Source organism: Lepidochelys olivacea (assembly GCF_965140295.1).
Source record: "Lepidochelys olivacea isolate rLepOli2 genome assembly, chromosome: 8".
NCBI lineage: Eukaryota > Metazoa > Chordata > Testudines > Cheloniidae > Lepidochelys > Lepidochelys olivacea.
In genome coordinates, this window is record NC_140418.1 from 75,032,919 (window position 1) to 75,047,077 (window position 14,159).

The following is a 14,159-nucleotide window of genomic DNA, read 5'->3' on the forward strand; positions in this document are numbered from 1 at the left end:
TGGTCCCTTCTAACCTTAAATTCTAGGAGTCTGAGTCTCATGATGACATTTTCAGTTTACTTCAAATGCCATTTAGTGAATTGCAATTTTTTGGATTTGTCAAAATACAATTAAGATTGTGAATTCAGCAATGGACTGTAAGTAAAGAATAGCACAATACACCATCTTATGACAACACTAAGAATTACAAGTAGCTTGGTTTCAAAGCATGTTTATTAATCGGCTTAACACTGTGAGCATGTCATGATGTTCTTTGTCTAAAAAGCTAAATAGTGCAACAATCACCAAAATTTTTTTAATAACTATAGAAATAAAGCTCAAACGAAGTCTTTTTAATTATTCAAAAATAAACCAGGAATTATTTCTTGCAAGCCAAACTATGAACAGTTTTAAATTGTCAAATGTTACAAAAATTCAAACCCAAAACCAATCTTCATAAGTAGCAAAAATAGATACACAGGCCACCCCGGGGGGGGGGGGGGGGGAGAGAGGGGGCCGGGCTGTGGACCAGAAATCTTTGCTGCTCTTCTCAGCATTCTCCATGCTCAATGCAGGGAAACAGCAGAAAAGATGCCAGTAATGGTACCCTGCCTGCCATGAGACTGGTACATGCGCCGTCGTCTTTCTTTCTTTCCCCTAATCTTGTGGGCACAGTTTGCCTTAAGATTTAGCAATGAAACAAAAAATGGTGATCCTTACTACTTTTTCTCAGGCAATTTTCAGAATATACGAACTTATTTTAGCTTCATCCATACCTTAAACAAATGCTATGCTACTTAGCTTGTCCAAAAAGATTTCAGAACACTTTCATAAGAAACAGACGTGAAAGTACAGGATGCAAAGTAAAATGCTTATTCAACTCTCAAAAGAAAAAAAATATTGTTCACTATAGCAATACTTCAGGTGCAAAAAACGAGGTTTGAGATCCTCATCATTCTGTGGGTAACAAAGAAAAAATTGATCAGTAACTTTAAAAGTACAAGTGTATCAGCTAATAAGTGTGACCAATACTAGTTCTAAAAATAAAAAATTTACTCCTCCCCCCACCATTCAGAAAGTAAAATTAACCTAATTAATAATCAAAAATGGAGGTTTCTAACAAACATAAAATCTAAACTTTTGAAGAGTTAAATTTTAATAAGGTAACTGGCTATAACCATCCAATTTGAATAAAAATCAAACCAAATAAGATTCAAATGCTGTACCCATAAACCAGATATTGTTTTATAATTGCTAACAATTTAAGTAAAACTGAAAATTACTATATATTGTGACAAGATTACAAAATTATTTTAGCATTTACTAAGTGACACTAATTTTCTGTACTGTACATATTCTTCCCTTTTGACAACACCTTACCCATCTTCTGACTTTACTGATACTATCTATAGTCACAGTATTTGCTTTTAAGAAATTCATTTGGTTTGAAAAAATCTTATGCCAGGTACCATAGTTCTGAGATGACTGACCATTCAGGCATGCTGTCATGTCTAAATATTCTTGTTAAACTTTCAAGATCTTCTTTAGTGAAATGCAATTCTTCAAGTAATGTGGACAGGAACTGTGTATATACTGGACTCTGCTGAGAATTCGCGAAGACTGGAATAATCTGTGACAATCTGGAAGATGACATTGAATACAGAAGAGAGGACTTTAAATGTCTGAACAAGGCTGGTGTGCTTTATACAGAGCTATCAGCTATGAAACAATTGCCAGAGGAAAGATATTTCTAGGACATGCCCCATTTATAACACTACAAGTTATTGTTTTTAAGTTTACAATATAGCATATGAGTATTAAATTGTGAAATTTTATTAGCTTTTACCAAATCTCTATCAGTTTTAAATTAAATGAAAACAAGCAAGAGATTAGTTTCATATGCATCTAATCAACTACTAGTTGTTACATAACAGGAAACATCAAATTATGTGCTTTGAAGATTAAAGTTTTATGTAACTTTAAAAAAAACAAGAATTTATAGTAAATTTTGAAAGTGATTGTTCATCTTGTACAAGTTATGCATTTCCTTGTACAAAAACAGTTGTAAAAACTGTAGGAAATACTATTTTAGAGTAGCTGAAGAAAGTATTTTCAACTACAAATTACTAGCAAACCTTCTTTTTCACAAGTTCTACCTAGTCACGAAGGAGACACAGGCAGAGTTTCATATTATTTTCCTAGAGAACCCAGGTGTGTTTACTAATGAAAAACCTCTGTCTGTTTATTTAAAAAGGACTCTCTACAAAACAACTGAAAAAGCTTTTAGGTAGTAAATGCTCTTTTTTTAAAACCAAGATTTTTCCAAATAGTTGAAAACTTCCCACAGTGGCCTTTCAGATTATTATTTAATTTAACTTCACCCACTGCCACTGGGCACATGAAATATGAATAAAATAACACTCAGAAGCTGCAGATCAGTGCAGGTAGGTGAGTAATCAGAGCACTGCATTTCCTCAGTAGGACATCTGTTCCTATGAAGCAGTCTCTGATAACTTTCTTACACAGTGGGCTGTGTACATTTATTTTATTTTAAGAACCTCTGTGTTCTTGTTGGTCAGAAAAAGATTTTGACAGAGGACATAACTAGATTCTGAGAAGCTGTTAATCAGGGTTCTTCAATTTTACATACTATATTACATATGTAATAAGAAACTCTCTACTTGCAGTCCTGCCTTCTTTCATAGCAAAAAACAGTATGGATTTTAAGAAGTGAACACTGTAGCAAAATAAATTGGAACAGCTGCAAAGATTTTTAAAAAAACAAAACCCATAAGGAGCACAATACTGTAATTGGATCAAATAATAAATCTGGCTTCAGTGATCCACACATTTCATCTTTAAAGCAAATTTAAAAAGATCAGTTGGCCTTTTAAAGTACCTAATCATTTGAATAAAAATGAACACTTTTCCTATAGTGCTTTTTAAAATTCTGCTGTTTGCAAACAAAATTTTGCAGAGACTCTCTTCCATTAGACCCTGATTCTTCAAGCTGGTGAGCAAAGCAGAGCCCCCTCACTTCCTTGTTCTGAAAACTTTGTTTTCCCAAAGGACATTAAAAAAGAAAACATACAACCATTCCAGTTAATTTTCATAATACTGAATTTCTTTTTATTTGTTCCCAGGCTGAAACATCAGTAGCACCAAAGCCAGACCTATTTTTCGTGAGATGAGGGCACTTCACAACTAACAGGATCAAATGCTTAAATGAAGGCTAGAAGATGCTGACATTTAAAAAAAATAATACCAGAAATACTGAAGTTTGTTGGGGCTACTGAATATCCCTAGAAGGATTTTTAGTACTCATCTGACGTGAATAATGCACAGACATGCACTATTGTCCATATTTATTTGCAGCATATACTAACACCATAAGTGGTAGCCAAATATGCTCTTTACTGTGGACCCAAGATTGGTGCTGCTAATAGGCATTCACAGTATCACAAGGGGCCATTACAATGTATGTTGCAAGTCTGTATAAAAAAGCTTGTGTTAGTTTAAACACTATTTCTTTTACCCTCCTATCAGTTTTAATGTTAGTGTTTACACAAAAGACTTGTGGTCAGTACTGTAAGGAAATTTCACATTATTGTGTTATCTGTATATAAAGGGTGAAATCGTCCCCTCCTTGCCATTAGTGGTTTCAGGTACATGCTGTTTCATGTAATGTATTCATCCAGGTAAACAGAAAATGTCAGTAACACTTTGTGGAAAGATTTATTTTTATTGTTTAGAAGACAACTTCTGAAAAATGCATTTAAACATCTCAATTTATATAGAGGGGAAAAAAGCAGATCACACAGCTTCCAACAAATTCAGCAGTTAAGGGGAATGTTACTTGTAGGTAATTACTCTGACATCAGACCCTCTGTGGAAACTGGAGATAGGACTATATCTCCATTTTAAAAGAAATGCAAATTAAAACAAAAGGTGCCTTTAATTAAGCAAAAGAGTGGTAGGTAACACAAAGGATCCCACAAAACAAAGTAAACATTGTTTATTAATACAAAACAATCATTTAAAAAAGTTTTTAAAAAAATCTTGATTTCCTGAAAGAACAGAAAAGTAGTAAAATGTTTATTTCTGTGATGTCTAACATAGTATGACATTTTGATTATTTTTCATTGCCTTTTGGAGTTTGAGATTCATTGAATACTTAAACTATTCAAAAATGGCAGCACTAAGCAATATGAGGTAAGCACACAACATGGAACAAAACTTAGCTGTGACATGTAAACACCATTCTTTCATAGGACAGCAATGGTTCACAACTTGACTTTACATTAGTGTTTTGACTGGTGCCAATAGTACTTGCTCTATACAATGTAAAAATAGCACTAAGCAGTCATTTGTGTGATAACAATGGCTACCTTTTTTAAAAGACCAAGCAGAGGTATTCTGAGTATCTCAAAGACAGGAGTTGATGATCTGGAAGTATTTTTTGTAGTAAGAAGTGCTCAGTACGGGAGTAGAGGAAGTGCTGATAGAACAAGAATTAGAGTGATCAGACCTCAGAGTTAGGCTGGAGACAAGGATATCAGAGGAAAGGCCTGGAGATGCATTCTTCTTCTTCAAGCCATCCACTCTCAGGATTAAAGAGAATGTGTATGATAATTACCCACTGGCACCAGTTGTCACAATTTCCTGACCAGTGCCAGTAGGACTCCCTGTGACACTGCAAAATGCTACCTCTGCAATACTGCAGAATTGCAGACTTTTTCATCTCAGGATTTTTTCCTGTGTTGTGCTCTAATTAAAGAGGACTACAGCTTTCACTTTTAAAAAGTAAGAGACTTGTGCATATACTTTTAAACTATTTGTTATTTGCTAAAGACTCAACATGTTTATGCTATGAAACTAGCCTACCGATTGGTGTAGTCTCCTGAATCATACTGTCAGTGTCTTGCTACTGACAACAGTAGTTACTTATGTGCATTAGGGAAGAATACATTTTATAGAAATTCAGTACTGGATCAATATTTTTGGCCACTTTTTGGCAAGAAGCAGCCAAACCTCTGAAACTTTTCAAATAAGCACTACTTAGAGATTTGGTCAAACAATTTCATCCAGCTATGTATAGGTTTCTAGTATTTTTGCATTAAATTCAAATTTGAAACTATTTTTGGGCAGACAGTCTGACTCAGTGCAGCCTATTAAACACATTTATGAGCACATATAGAACATGATTAATTTCTCTGTTGGCAGACTGGGTCCTTTTGGCATTTAACAGCTGCCTCTGTTTTCTCCCCCTCCCGCCTTTAAAACAGTTATACAGAAGCTGTTTTTCTAACAATTAATGATATAAGGCTGCATCTTGCACTGTTGAAGACAATGGGAGTTTTGCAACTGATTTCAATTGGATCAGGATTTTAGCCTGCACCGTGTAGTAATAAGCTTCACATTTCTAGTCCCCATTATTTCAAAGCTATTACCACTACATGGGGCTGCATTATAAGCAACATGTGTTATTCTTGGGATGCATTAAAGACCATATATGCTATCCTCATACTGGCATGAAACTCTACTTGAATTAAATGGGAATTGCATGCAAGTACCTGAAAGCAGGATTTGGGCCCAATGTCCTAGTGTCACAGGAACACCAAACAGCCACAGTTCTGAAGAAGCCATCAGCTCAATAATTCGAATGAACTGCATTGCTTCAGTTCAGGGATGCAGTGACATTCAAAGCTCCGTAAGTGCTAGCATATTTTAAAAGAACTGCAAACTGAACTGGAATTAAGGTACAAGGAAGCACCACTGCAGATAATGCAAACTGGTTGGTGTTTTATTTTTATTTATTTATTTATTTATTTTTTAAGAACAAATGACATGGCAGGGAAATCTTTAACATTCAGATTTAAGGTTGCTTACTTTCACACCCTGAAACATTACGACATGACACAGAATTGCTGGTGTGAACAAACAAGGCAGGTGAGGCAATATATTTTATTGGACCAACTTCTGTTGGAGAGAGAGGGAGAAGCTTCCAAGCCACACAGAGCTAAATCAGCCCTTGGAACTTCCTTAATTTTACTAATTTGTCACCAACAGTGGCCTTTTTTTAAAAAAAGAAGAGAATAGTGACTTGATCACAAGAGTACAACAGGCACTGAATTAAGATATACTATACAATTTTTTTTAAAGGGGCCAAAATTGTTTAGACTGTGCCTGAAGTTGGGCATCTAAAAGTGGTGTGATTTTCAGAGGTGCTGAACTAGTAGCTTCCCACTGAAGTCACTGGGAGCTGCAGACACTCAGCACCTCTGAAATCATGGCATTTTTGTTTAGATGCTTAAATGTGAATTTAGATGCCCAGCTGTACACACCTGTGCTTGTCAGCAGTTCATGTGAAAGGGTCAGCCTTGGTACTGTATGTAGATATAAGTGAACTCTCATGCTCATTTTATAGAAAAGCAGTGTCGTATAGACCAGATTTAGTGAAGCAGTGCAGTTCCTACACACCCACTTATACCATATGGTAAACAGGTCTTTGTAAAGTTAAAAAAAAGGCTGAAAATGTCAAAGTACATCTTATGATAAAACCCTGTTAAGCTGGCTACTCCACATATGCTACATGTGAAAGAATAAGTGAATTTCTTGTTAAGACAAGTAACACCTCCACATTACCAAGTTATTAAATGACATCTGGTTAACATGAAATACGTTTCCATAATTTCAGCTCCTCTACTTAAAAACAAGCTTTCTATTTAATAGTTTTCTTACAGCAAGCTTTAACAAGTACATTTAGGAGGATGGCTATCTTTGTACAAGGGAAGCCCGTACAGAAATATTTTTGGAGTAAATTTCGTTAACTAATATCTTCTAGTACGCCAATGGCATGTCTACACTGCAATTAGACACCTGCAGCTAGTCTGTGCCAGCTGATTCAGGCTCACGGAACATGGGCTGCAGGGCTGTTTGATTGCAGAGTAGTCTTTTGAGCTTGGGCTGCCGCCTGAGCTCTAAGACCCTGCGAGGTGGCAAGGTCCCAGAGCTTGGGCTGCAGCCCAAGCCCGGAAGTCTACACAGCAATTAAACAGTCCCACAGCCTGAATCGTGTGAACCCGAGTCAGGTGGTATGGGCCAGCCATGGGTTTTTAATTGCAGTGCAGACATACCCTCGTTCGCTCACAGAGGTACCTGTGTCACTGTCTGGGTCAAGACATATATGCAGAGAAAAGTGTAGGTCTTGAATAGCGTCTTCATGTGGTTACAGGATTACTTTAGAACATCTCCCATACAAGGACTGGGAGTAAAACCTTTTATAAACATTACTGAATTAAGCCCTCAAACACTCTCCCTCCCTGGGAGAGTGTCAATACTATCCTCATTTTACAGAGATGGAAACTAAGGCCCAGAGAGTAAGGCCAATATTTCCAAAAGTGACCAGTGATTTTGTCCAACTCTAGACATCTTTAAAAGAGCCCGATTTTCAGAAAGTTCTGAACAGCTTGTGCCCTCTGAAAGTCAGGTTCTGTTAAGGTATCTTAAATTGGGCATCCAAAATTACGTTACTGCTAAAAATTCAGGACTACATTAATTTACCCAAAAAGTCTGTGGCAGAAGCAGGAAAAGAAGTCAGATCTTAAGTCCTATTGCTACAGAATGTAATGGTCTGCTTTTACAACAAGTAAAAATGTAGGCAGCCAAGCTTTCTACAGGAAGTGGCTCCAAAAGCTTCATCAACATGCTCCATGATTAAGCCTGTGGATCTAAAAGATGATCATTTCACTCTTCATATTGTTCAGCATGTTTGAAACTGAAATGAGTAATGCGAGAAACTTTATCACCCAGACAGGAGGAACTAGTGGGAGCACATCTCCTCCTAGATTGGTGTTATTAGGGAACAGGAAAGGATAAAAACAGTTTTTCCAAGGCCAGCATTCAAAAATCACCGGTCATGACAAAATATCATGATGCTGGCTTAAAAATGAGATTCTAAGTAGTAATAAGTTTAGAGTTCTACTTATTTGCTTTCTGGCTATGAGCATTTAGAGTTCATATTTTCAAGCTGTTCTCTACAGCTATGAGGGCTAGAAACTTTTAAAAAATGTAAACTGAGAGTCTTAAAAAAAAAATAAAAAATCACAATTTGATTTCAAGAGTGGGGTCTTTATAACCACAACCAAATTTCATGACACCACTGATAATAACTGGGAGAGTTAGCAACACTTGAAAGGCAGCACAATCTCCACACCTTGCAGCCAGGACAGAATGTGTGCTCAACGACTGCAGAGTTCTGCTATAGGGAAATCTACATTACTGATTGCTGTAAGCTAGAGAAAGGTGACAATGGACTTCCAACCTAGGTGCCATCCTTAGACCTGCTGAGGATCCCCTCCATCCGCCTCACCCTTTGGTAAGTGCAGAGATCTCCCTGTATTCCAGGCTAGGGGGAGAAGAGAAATGAAGATATCCATGACAATTAAAATATCCTCTTTTCTTCCTCTCTATTCTCTTCCCTCCTGGCTGATATTTCTCACTTTTAGTTCCCCTCTTTGCTAATGAGGTCTTTTAAGGCATCTCTCTCCCCTCTCCAAAGGCTAGGTAAGTGGCCAATGCATTTACAAGCTCCAAATAAAGATACCTGCTTATGTAATGAATCATCCATGTTTTAAAGAAAGGACCTCAGATCATTTATTCAAACTTAATGGAAGGTCTGCAGGTCTTGTTAATTTTATGACTAATTTCAGAACACAGTTTGAAGATCACAAAATGGAATATATCAAATAAAATCTTATAGTCCTATAATCTCAAATATTTTTTGCGTTGTCACCTGTCAAATGTATCATTTTGGTAAGTCTAAATAAAACTGCACATAAGCTTTAAATGCTCAAAATGAAATAAGACATGTGAGAGATCAGAAGAAATAATCAGCTACTCCAACTAAGTGTAGTTAACACTTAAAACTCAAGAATTCAGTCTGTAGCAGTACTGCAGCATATGGTCATTTCACACTGTCAAGCACTATGATTTAGGAGAAACAATGCTAAAAGTTTAATGAAATTTGATTGTGCAGAACACACACACACACAGAGCGGCATTTATCTCTGCTTGTCAACCACAATATCATATAAAGAATTCAACAACCTTTTCTGAATAAAAGCCCCACTGTGTGCTGCTTACTGTTAATTGTATGTTCTCAGCTCAAGATCTTACATAAATAATTTCTTTGTCGACAGTTATGCTCCAGCACAGGGAACATGCCTGAAAGTTGCCTAGTTAAACTGCATGTTTCTCTATGAAAATTGACATCATGATGGCTGTTGGAAGCATCTCTAAGAGCACAGGTGAAAAGAGAACAGACCTTTACCCCAAGGCTCTGTCTCTCTAACTCAGTGGTTCTCAACTCTGGTCCACCACTTGTTCAGGGAAAGCCCCTGGCTGCAGGAAGCGGCGCGGGCTGAGGGATGTGCTGGCCGCCCTTCCTGTAGCCCCAGGGCCTGCGCCGCTTCCTGCAGCCCCCATTGTCCTGGAGCGGCAAACTGCAGTCGGTGGGAGCCACGATCGGCCGAACCTGTGGACGTGGCAGGTAAACAAACTGACCCGGCACACCAGGGGCTTTCCCTGAACAAGCGGTGGACCAGAGTTGAGAACCACTGCTCTAATAGGTATTATAATAAAGATAATTTGCCTTGTTTAATATTTAGAAACTGTGCCTCTTCCTTTGAGGCTCCATGCACCCCTCTGAGCCCACATATGGATGGGCGTCTGTGTAGGACTGGGGGAAGCTCTGGAGTCTCAGAAGGTTGGCTGGGGGCAGGGAAACCAGATGAGGTCTTCTAGATTCCTTCCTCACAAAACTCATTGGGGACATCATTAAAAATTAATAAAATCACTAGCTATATTAAGTTATGTCCTCTTCCCATCTACCTTATGAAGCTCCTCCACTTCCTCAGGGGGTTATGAAACAGTCACAGTTGTTAGTTCTTTAAAAAAAGAACAACCCCCACCCCAACAAAAACACAAAAGTCCATATCCATTCCCACTCTCAACCTTGAAATAAGAGTGGCCAATGGTATTACTGTGTTTGACACATAAATTGGCTAGTCAGAAAAGGATAAGGCTGCACTGCTCCTCTATAAGTTACTGTTGGGGTAATGGCAAGACAGCTTATTTAAATTCATAATTTTGTGACCTTCCTTGTTGTGAGAGCCATGAAGAATTAAATGTTCTATCCATCAGCCCTTCTCTCCTTTATGCTTCCCTGACTACACACATCTCTACTTCTTCCCCGATTGGCTGGTTTAGCCCTCCTGAGTGGAGACCATCTTTGTATACAAAAGTACATTTGTAGAATAGATATAAAATCAAAGCAGGGTTAGGATAGGTGCCTAAAGCCACTTATGAGCTGTGGTGGCTTTCTTGCTCTTTTCAGTACTGTATGTAGCTGAATGCCTGAATATTTGAACACTTGTAAAATATTTAGATTGCTTTATGTATGTGAGTAGCTATTTACTTCACAAGTCAGTGACACTCACTACTGCATGTGCTACTGATCAAAGAAAAGTAATTAAGTAATTAATTAATTATACTGCATTTCCATTTGAAACTCCAGTTTGGAAGAGAATGATATCTTGGCAACTTCAAAACTGAATTAGGATGAAATTTAGAAAATATGGTATGAATCCAGGACAGCAATTTCTTGTGAAAAGTGGCATCTTTTAAAAAAATTACAGCACATCAAAAAAGCAGACTATTTCTACTCTTTCTGACGATTTTTGACAAGCTTTGGATCAATATTGGCTAACATTAAACAAATCTTCTCTTTTCCCTCCACCTTTCTGTAAACATTTATGGGCGAGATCTTCACCCCCACTCCAATTGTTTTACATCACATAAAAGGGCTGGAACTGCATAAAGGGGATCTAAAAGCCCTGTATCTAGCTGGGAGAAGATTCCCCTGAGGTAGGCAATCATAGGCTGCCTCCTGAGAAACCCATTGCAAGCCCTAGCATAAGAGGCATGTGGGGGACAGGATTACAGATGGAGCCACAGTACTCAGCATTGCAGAGATTCTGGGTAGCAATACAGCCCACAGGGCAACCCCAGTAGGCTGCTGTAAGTTAGCCATGTCCCCCATGTTGTCTAAGTTACACTGGAGGCCACTCCAACCCCCAATGCAACCCTGGATTTGGAGGGTACAAAAGGTGATTTAAAGCCTATTTAGCCTCCCTATCTCCTACATTGCAAGGACTTTAGAGGTTCAGCAGAGAATCTCACCCTATTTAAACACAACACATTCAGATAATGGATTACCTTATTTTAAGTTTCAAATCATGTTCAGTGGCAACACAACATAAGAAACTAGTTTGCATCATATGGAGTTTAAAAACCATCATATATAAATATGTAACACCCTATTCAATGAATGAATAGGTACAACTGTAAAGAGTTATATTCCTTTGCCACACAAGGACTTTTTTGTACTTTTAATCATTATTTATTTCAAACTAATAGGCGATAAAGCAGTACTCTTACTTTAAGGCTTTGATAAGTCTATTAATGCAATAAAACTATTATTATTCAGAACTTGACTAGATTAATCTTTTAGTGTACCAAGCCTTTATAAGTAAAATCTTAGATTAAACTTTACTGCTGTCAAAATCCAAAATAAATTTTAGGGTCTTCTTCATATTAGAAATTTGTCCACAAATCAGCACAACGCGCCAGTTTCTACTAAGGAGGAATATGGGACTCAAATCAACCAACCCACTGAGTGTCACAGGTCAGCAATGAAGTGCATTGTGTTCAGGGAGAACAGTACATGGTAGCCCAAATAGCATCAGCCTGTACTACAACAGGAGTATAGCAAATGCCATCAGATCCTTACTGTCAGAACTTCAGTTTACTAGGGTCAGACCTCCTCAACACACACACACACACACACACACACACACAATATCCATAATTTTTATATATTGCACAACTCCCTATTTGAAGGAGATTGAACCACACGCACCATGACATAACCAAGGGAGTTAAATAAAAATCGAAGGAGCATTGGTCATCTGAATTCTCCTCACAAAACATATTCAGATGGGACAAAACTAATTAAGTTGTTACCTTGCTTAACTTCAGGCAATAACGTACAGTAGATTACACTCCACTTGATCAGCGTGTGCTTGAGACAAATACTTTGTTAGGACATCTCCCAAGGAATGGCATAGACTAAAGCTTAACTTGCAACAGTATTAACAACAAAAAATTGCTGCTTAATGGAGACTCATTCAGCAATTGCCATGTTGCTGAGTGGTGTTCTGCCAGTTTGAAATTATGCGTTCTGGCCTAAGGGCAGATGTTGCTGAATACAGATTAAAAGAATTTAAAACTGAGTAAACATGAATTATAGAGTAAATAGCTTGTTCTTGAATTTTTATTCAATACAATATTTCAAGTCTTTCGGGTTAGTTTAAATATTGGCTGCTTCTCTTATATCAGATGTTCTCAATCAGGCTGCTCAGCTGCCCACTGGGACAATTCTACCATATATCCCAGAAGTTCACAAAATAGATTTTTTCTTTAATAGATAATTTTAACATGGTACTGAAAGCTGGTAGGCACAGGCATGGAGTAAGGTTAGATACAATTCACTCTAATGATAAAGGTTGACAGGTAGGAAGTATAATCTAATGTGTGATATTTAAATAATTACACAATCATTCTGTGTTACAGACAACTACACATGCTCGTAAGTATTAAATGATTATTACTACTTGTACCCCCATCTTATATTTAGCTGTTATGCTCATGGGTAAGATTTAAAATATTCTATGCTTATAACTTAAATTCAAGTTTATAAAGCAAGCTCAACAAAACATACTAAAAAACCTTGTTAAAAGCAAGAGGTTGCCTCTAGAGTGAAGATTTTCCATTAGAACACATTAATATTTGATGGATGATCTTGAATTGAAAACATCTAACTTACAAACATCAACATGCAGAAGTGTTTAAAGAGACCTCCAGAATTAAATTTTTGATGTTATGAAATGCTACTAGTTAAATAATTTGATGAGAACTAATGTTATTTGCAACTATGGACTTAAAATGTCCCATAATTAAAGACTTTATCCTATTAGGTTGGATTATGACAGGGGGAAAAGGAGTATTTCAAAGCTCTTTTCTTTAATCCCAAAAATTAATTTTTATAATAGGGAAAAGAGACACTAGCGTTTACTTAGGTGAATGAAAAGAACAAATTACCCAACATTTTATGTTTACTGACCTGTTCACAGAATCCAATATAGTTGCCTTACATATTATTTTAACCCTTTGATGGCAACAGAAGCTTACTTATTCATATTTTTAATTTTTTTGTCCACTACACTTAAATTAAGGCTATAAAACTGATTCAAAACCAATGGCCTGAATGCTAACAATTGCAGGAGGTGGGATTCATTAACATCTTATCTTTGTTCACTGCTCCCACTACTGTCAGTTTCTTCACCTGCAGCCCCCAGAAATCGCTGACTTGCTCAAGTAAATGTTTTGTTTATATATATATTCTTCCTTAAAAATAAAAACCCCTTTATTGTCACTTTTTATTTCTTAAGTGCCCACACATCAACAGACAGGGTAAAATCCTTTGCCGCTGAATTCAAGGGGGCCAGATTTTCACCCATAGTGCAGATAAACGGAAAAGACTTTAATTAAAGGTAAAATGAAAATCACAGACAATTTAATGCAATAATCAGTATATATAATCTGGTCTGCTCAACAATACACTTGATACTCTCAGTAATAGAAGAGTTTAATATAAACTGAAAAAGCAATTGACTTTATCAGCCTTGCTCAATCAGTAATCTGTATTCCAACCAGTGATTTTTAACTAATTTATCAATGGCTTACAAGAAAGCCTCCTGATGCACTACACTATTTATGAGATGCCTTTAAAACTGGTTTAGTACAAAAGAGATGGTTATATAGAAGAATGGTCCTGGGGTTAGCGTACAGAACTGGAGTTCTATTCTTAGCTGTGCAACAGACTTTCTGAGTTACCAGTCAGTGCTTCATTTCCCCATATGCAAAATAGCGATATTACTTTCCCCACAAGATTGTTTGGGAGGCTGAAGTGAATACCTGTGAAAATGCTTTTCCATAATTCTTTTAGCTGTATTATATATGACTATGTGTTAGGACAACATGGGTCTATAGTTATCTGA

General features: G+C 37.0%; 1 protein-coding gene across 3 annotated transcripts in view; it reads right to left on the reverse strand.

Annotated features, from left to right (window-relative positions):
• Nucleotides 1-289: 289 nt before the first annotated feature.
• RPAP2 (RNA polymerase II associated protein 2) overlaps nt 290-14,159 on the reverse strand; it is a gene marked incomplete at its 3' end in the record, with an annotated part of 70,415 nt that continues 56,545 nt past the window's right edge. The window contains exons 12-13 of one of the 3 annotated variants that reach the window (XM_084635754.1): nt 1,449-1,619; nt 290-936 (exon numbers count right to left, since the gene is read on the reverse strand). In XM_084635754.1, coding sequence (XP_084491880.1) covers nt 936; nt 1,449-1,619 — 172 coding nt within the window. Of the gene's footprint in view, nt 937-1,435; nt 1,620-14,159 lie in introns of those variants that run through there. The other 2 variants (XM_084635755.1, XM_084635753.1) reach the window with 2 other exon arrangements.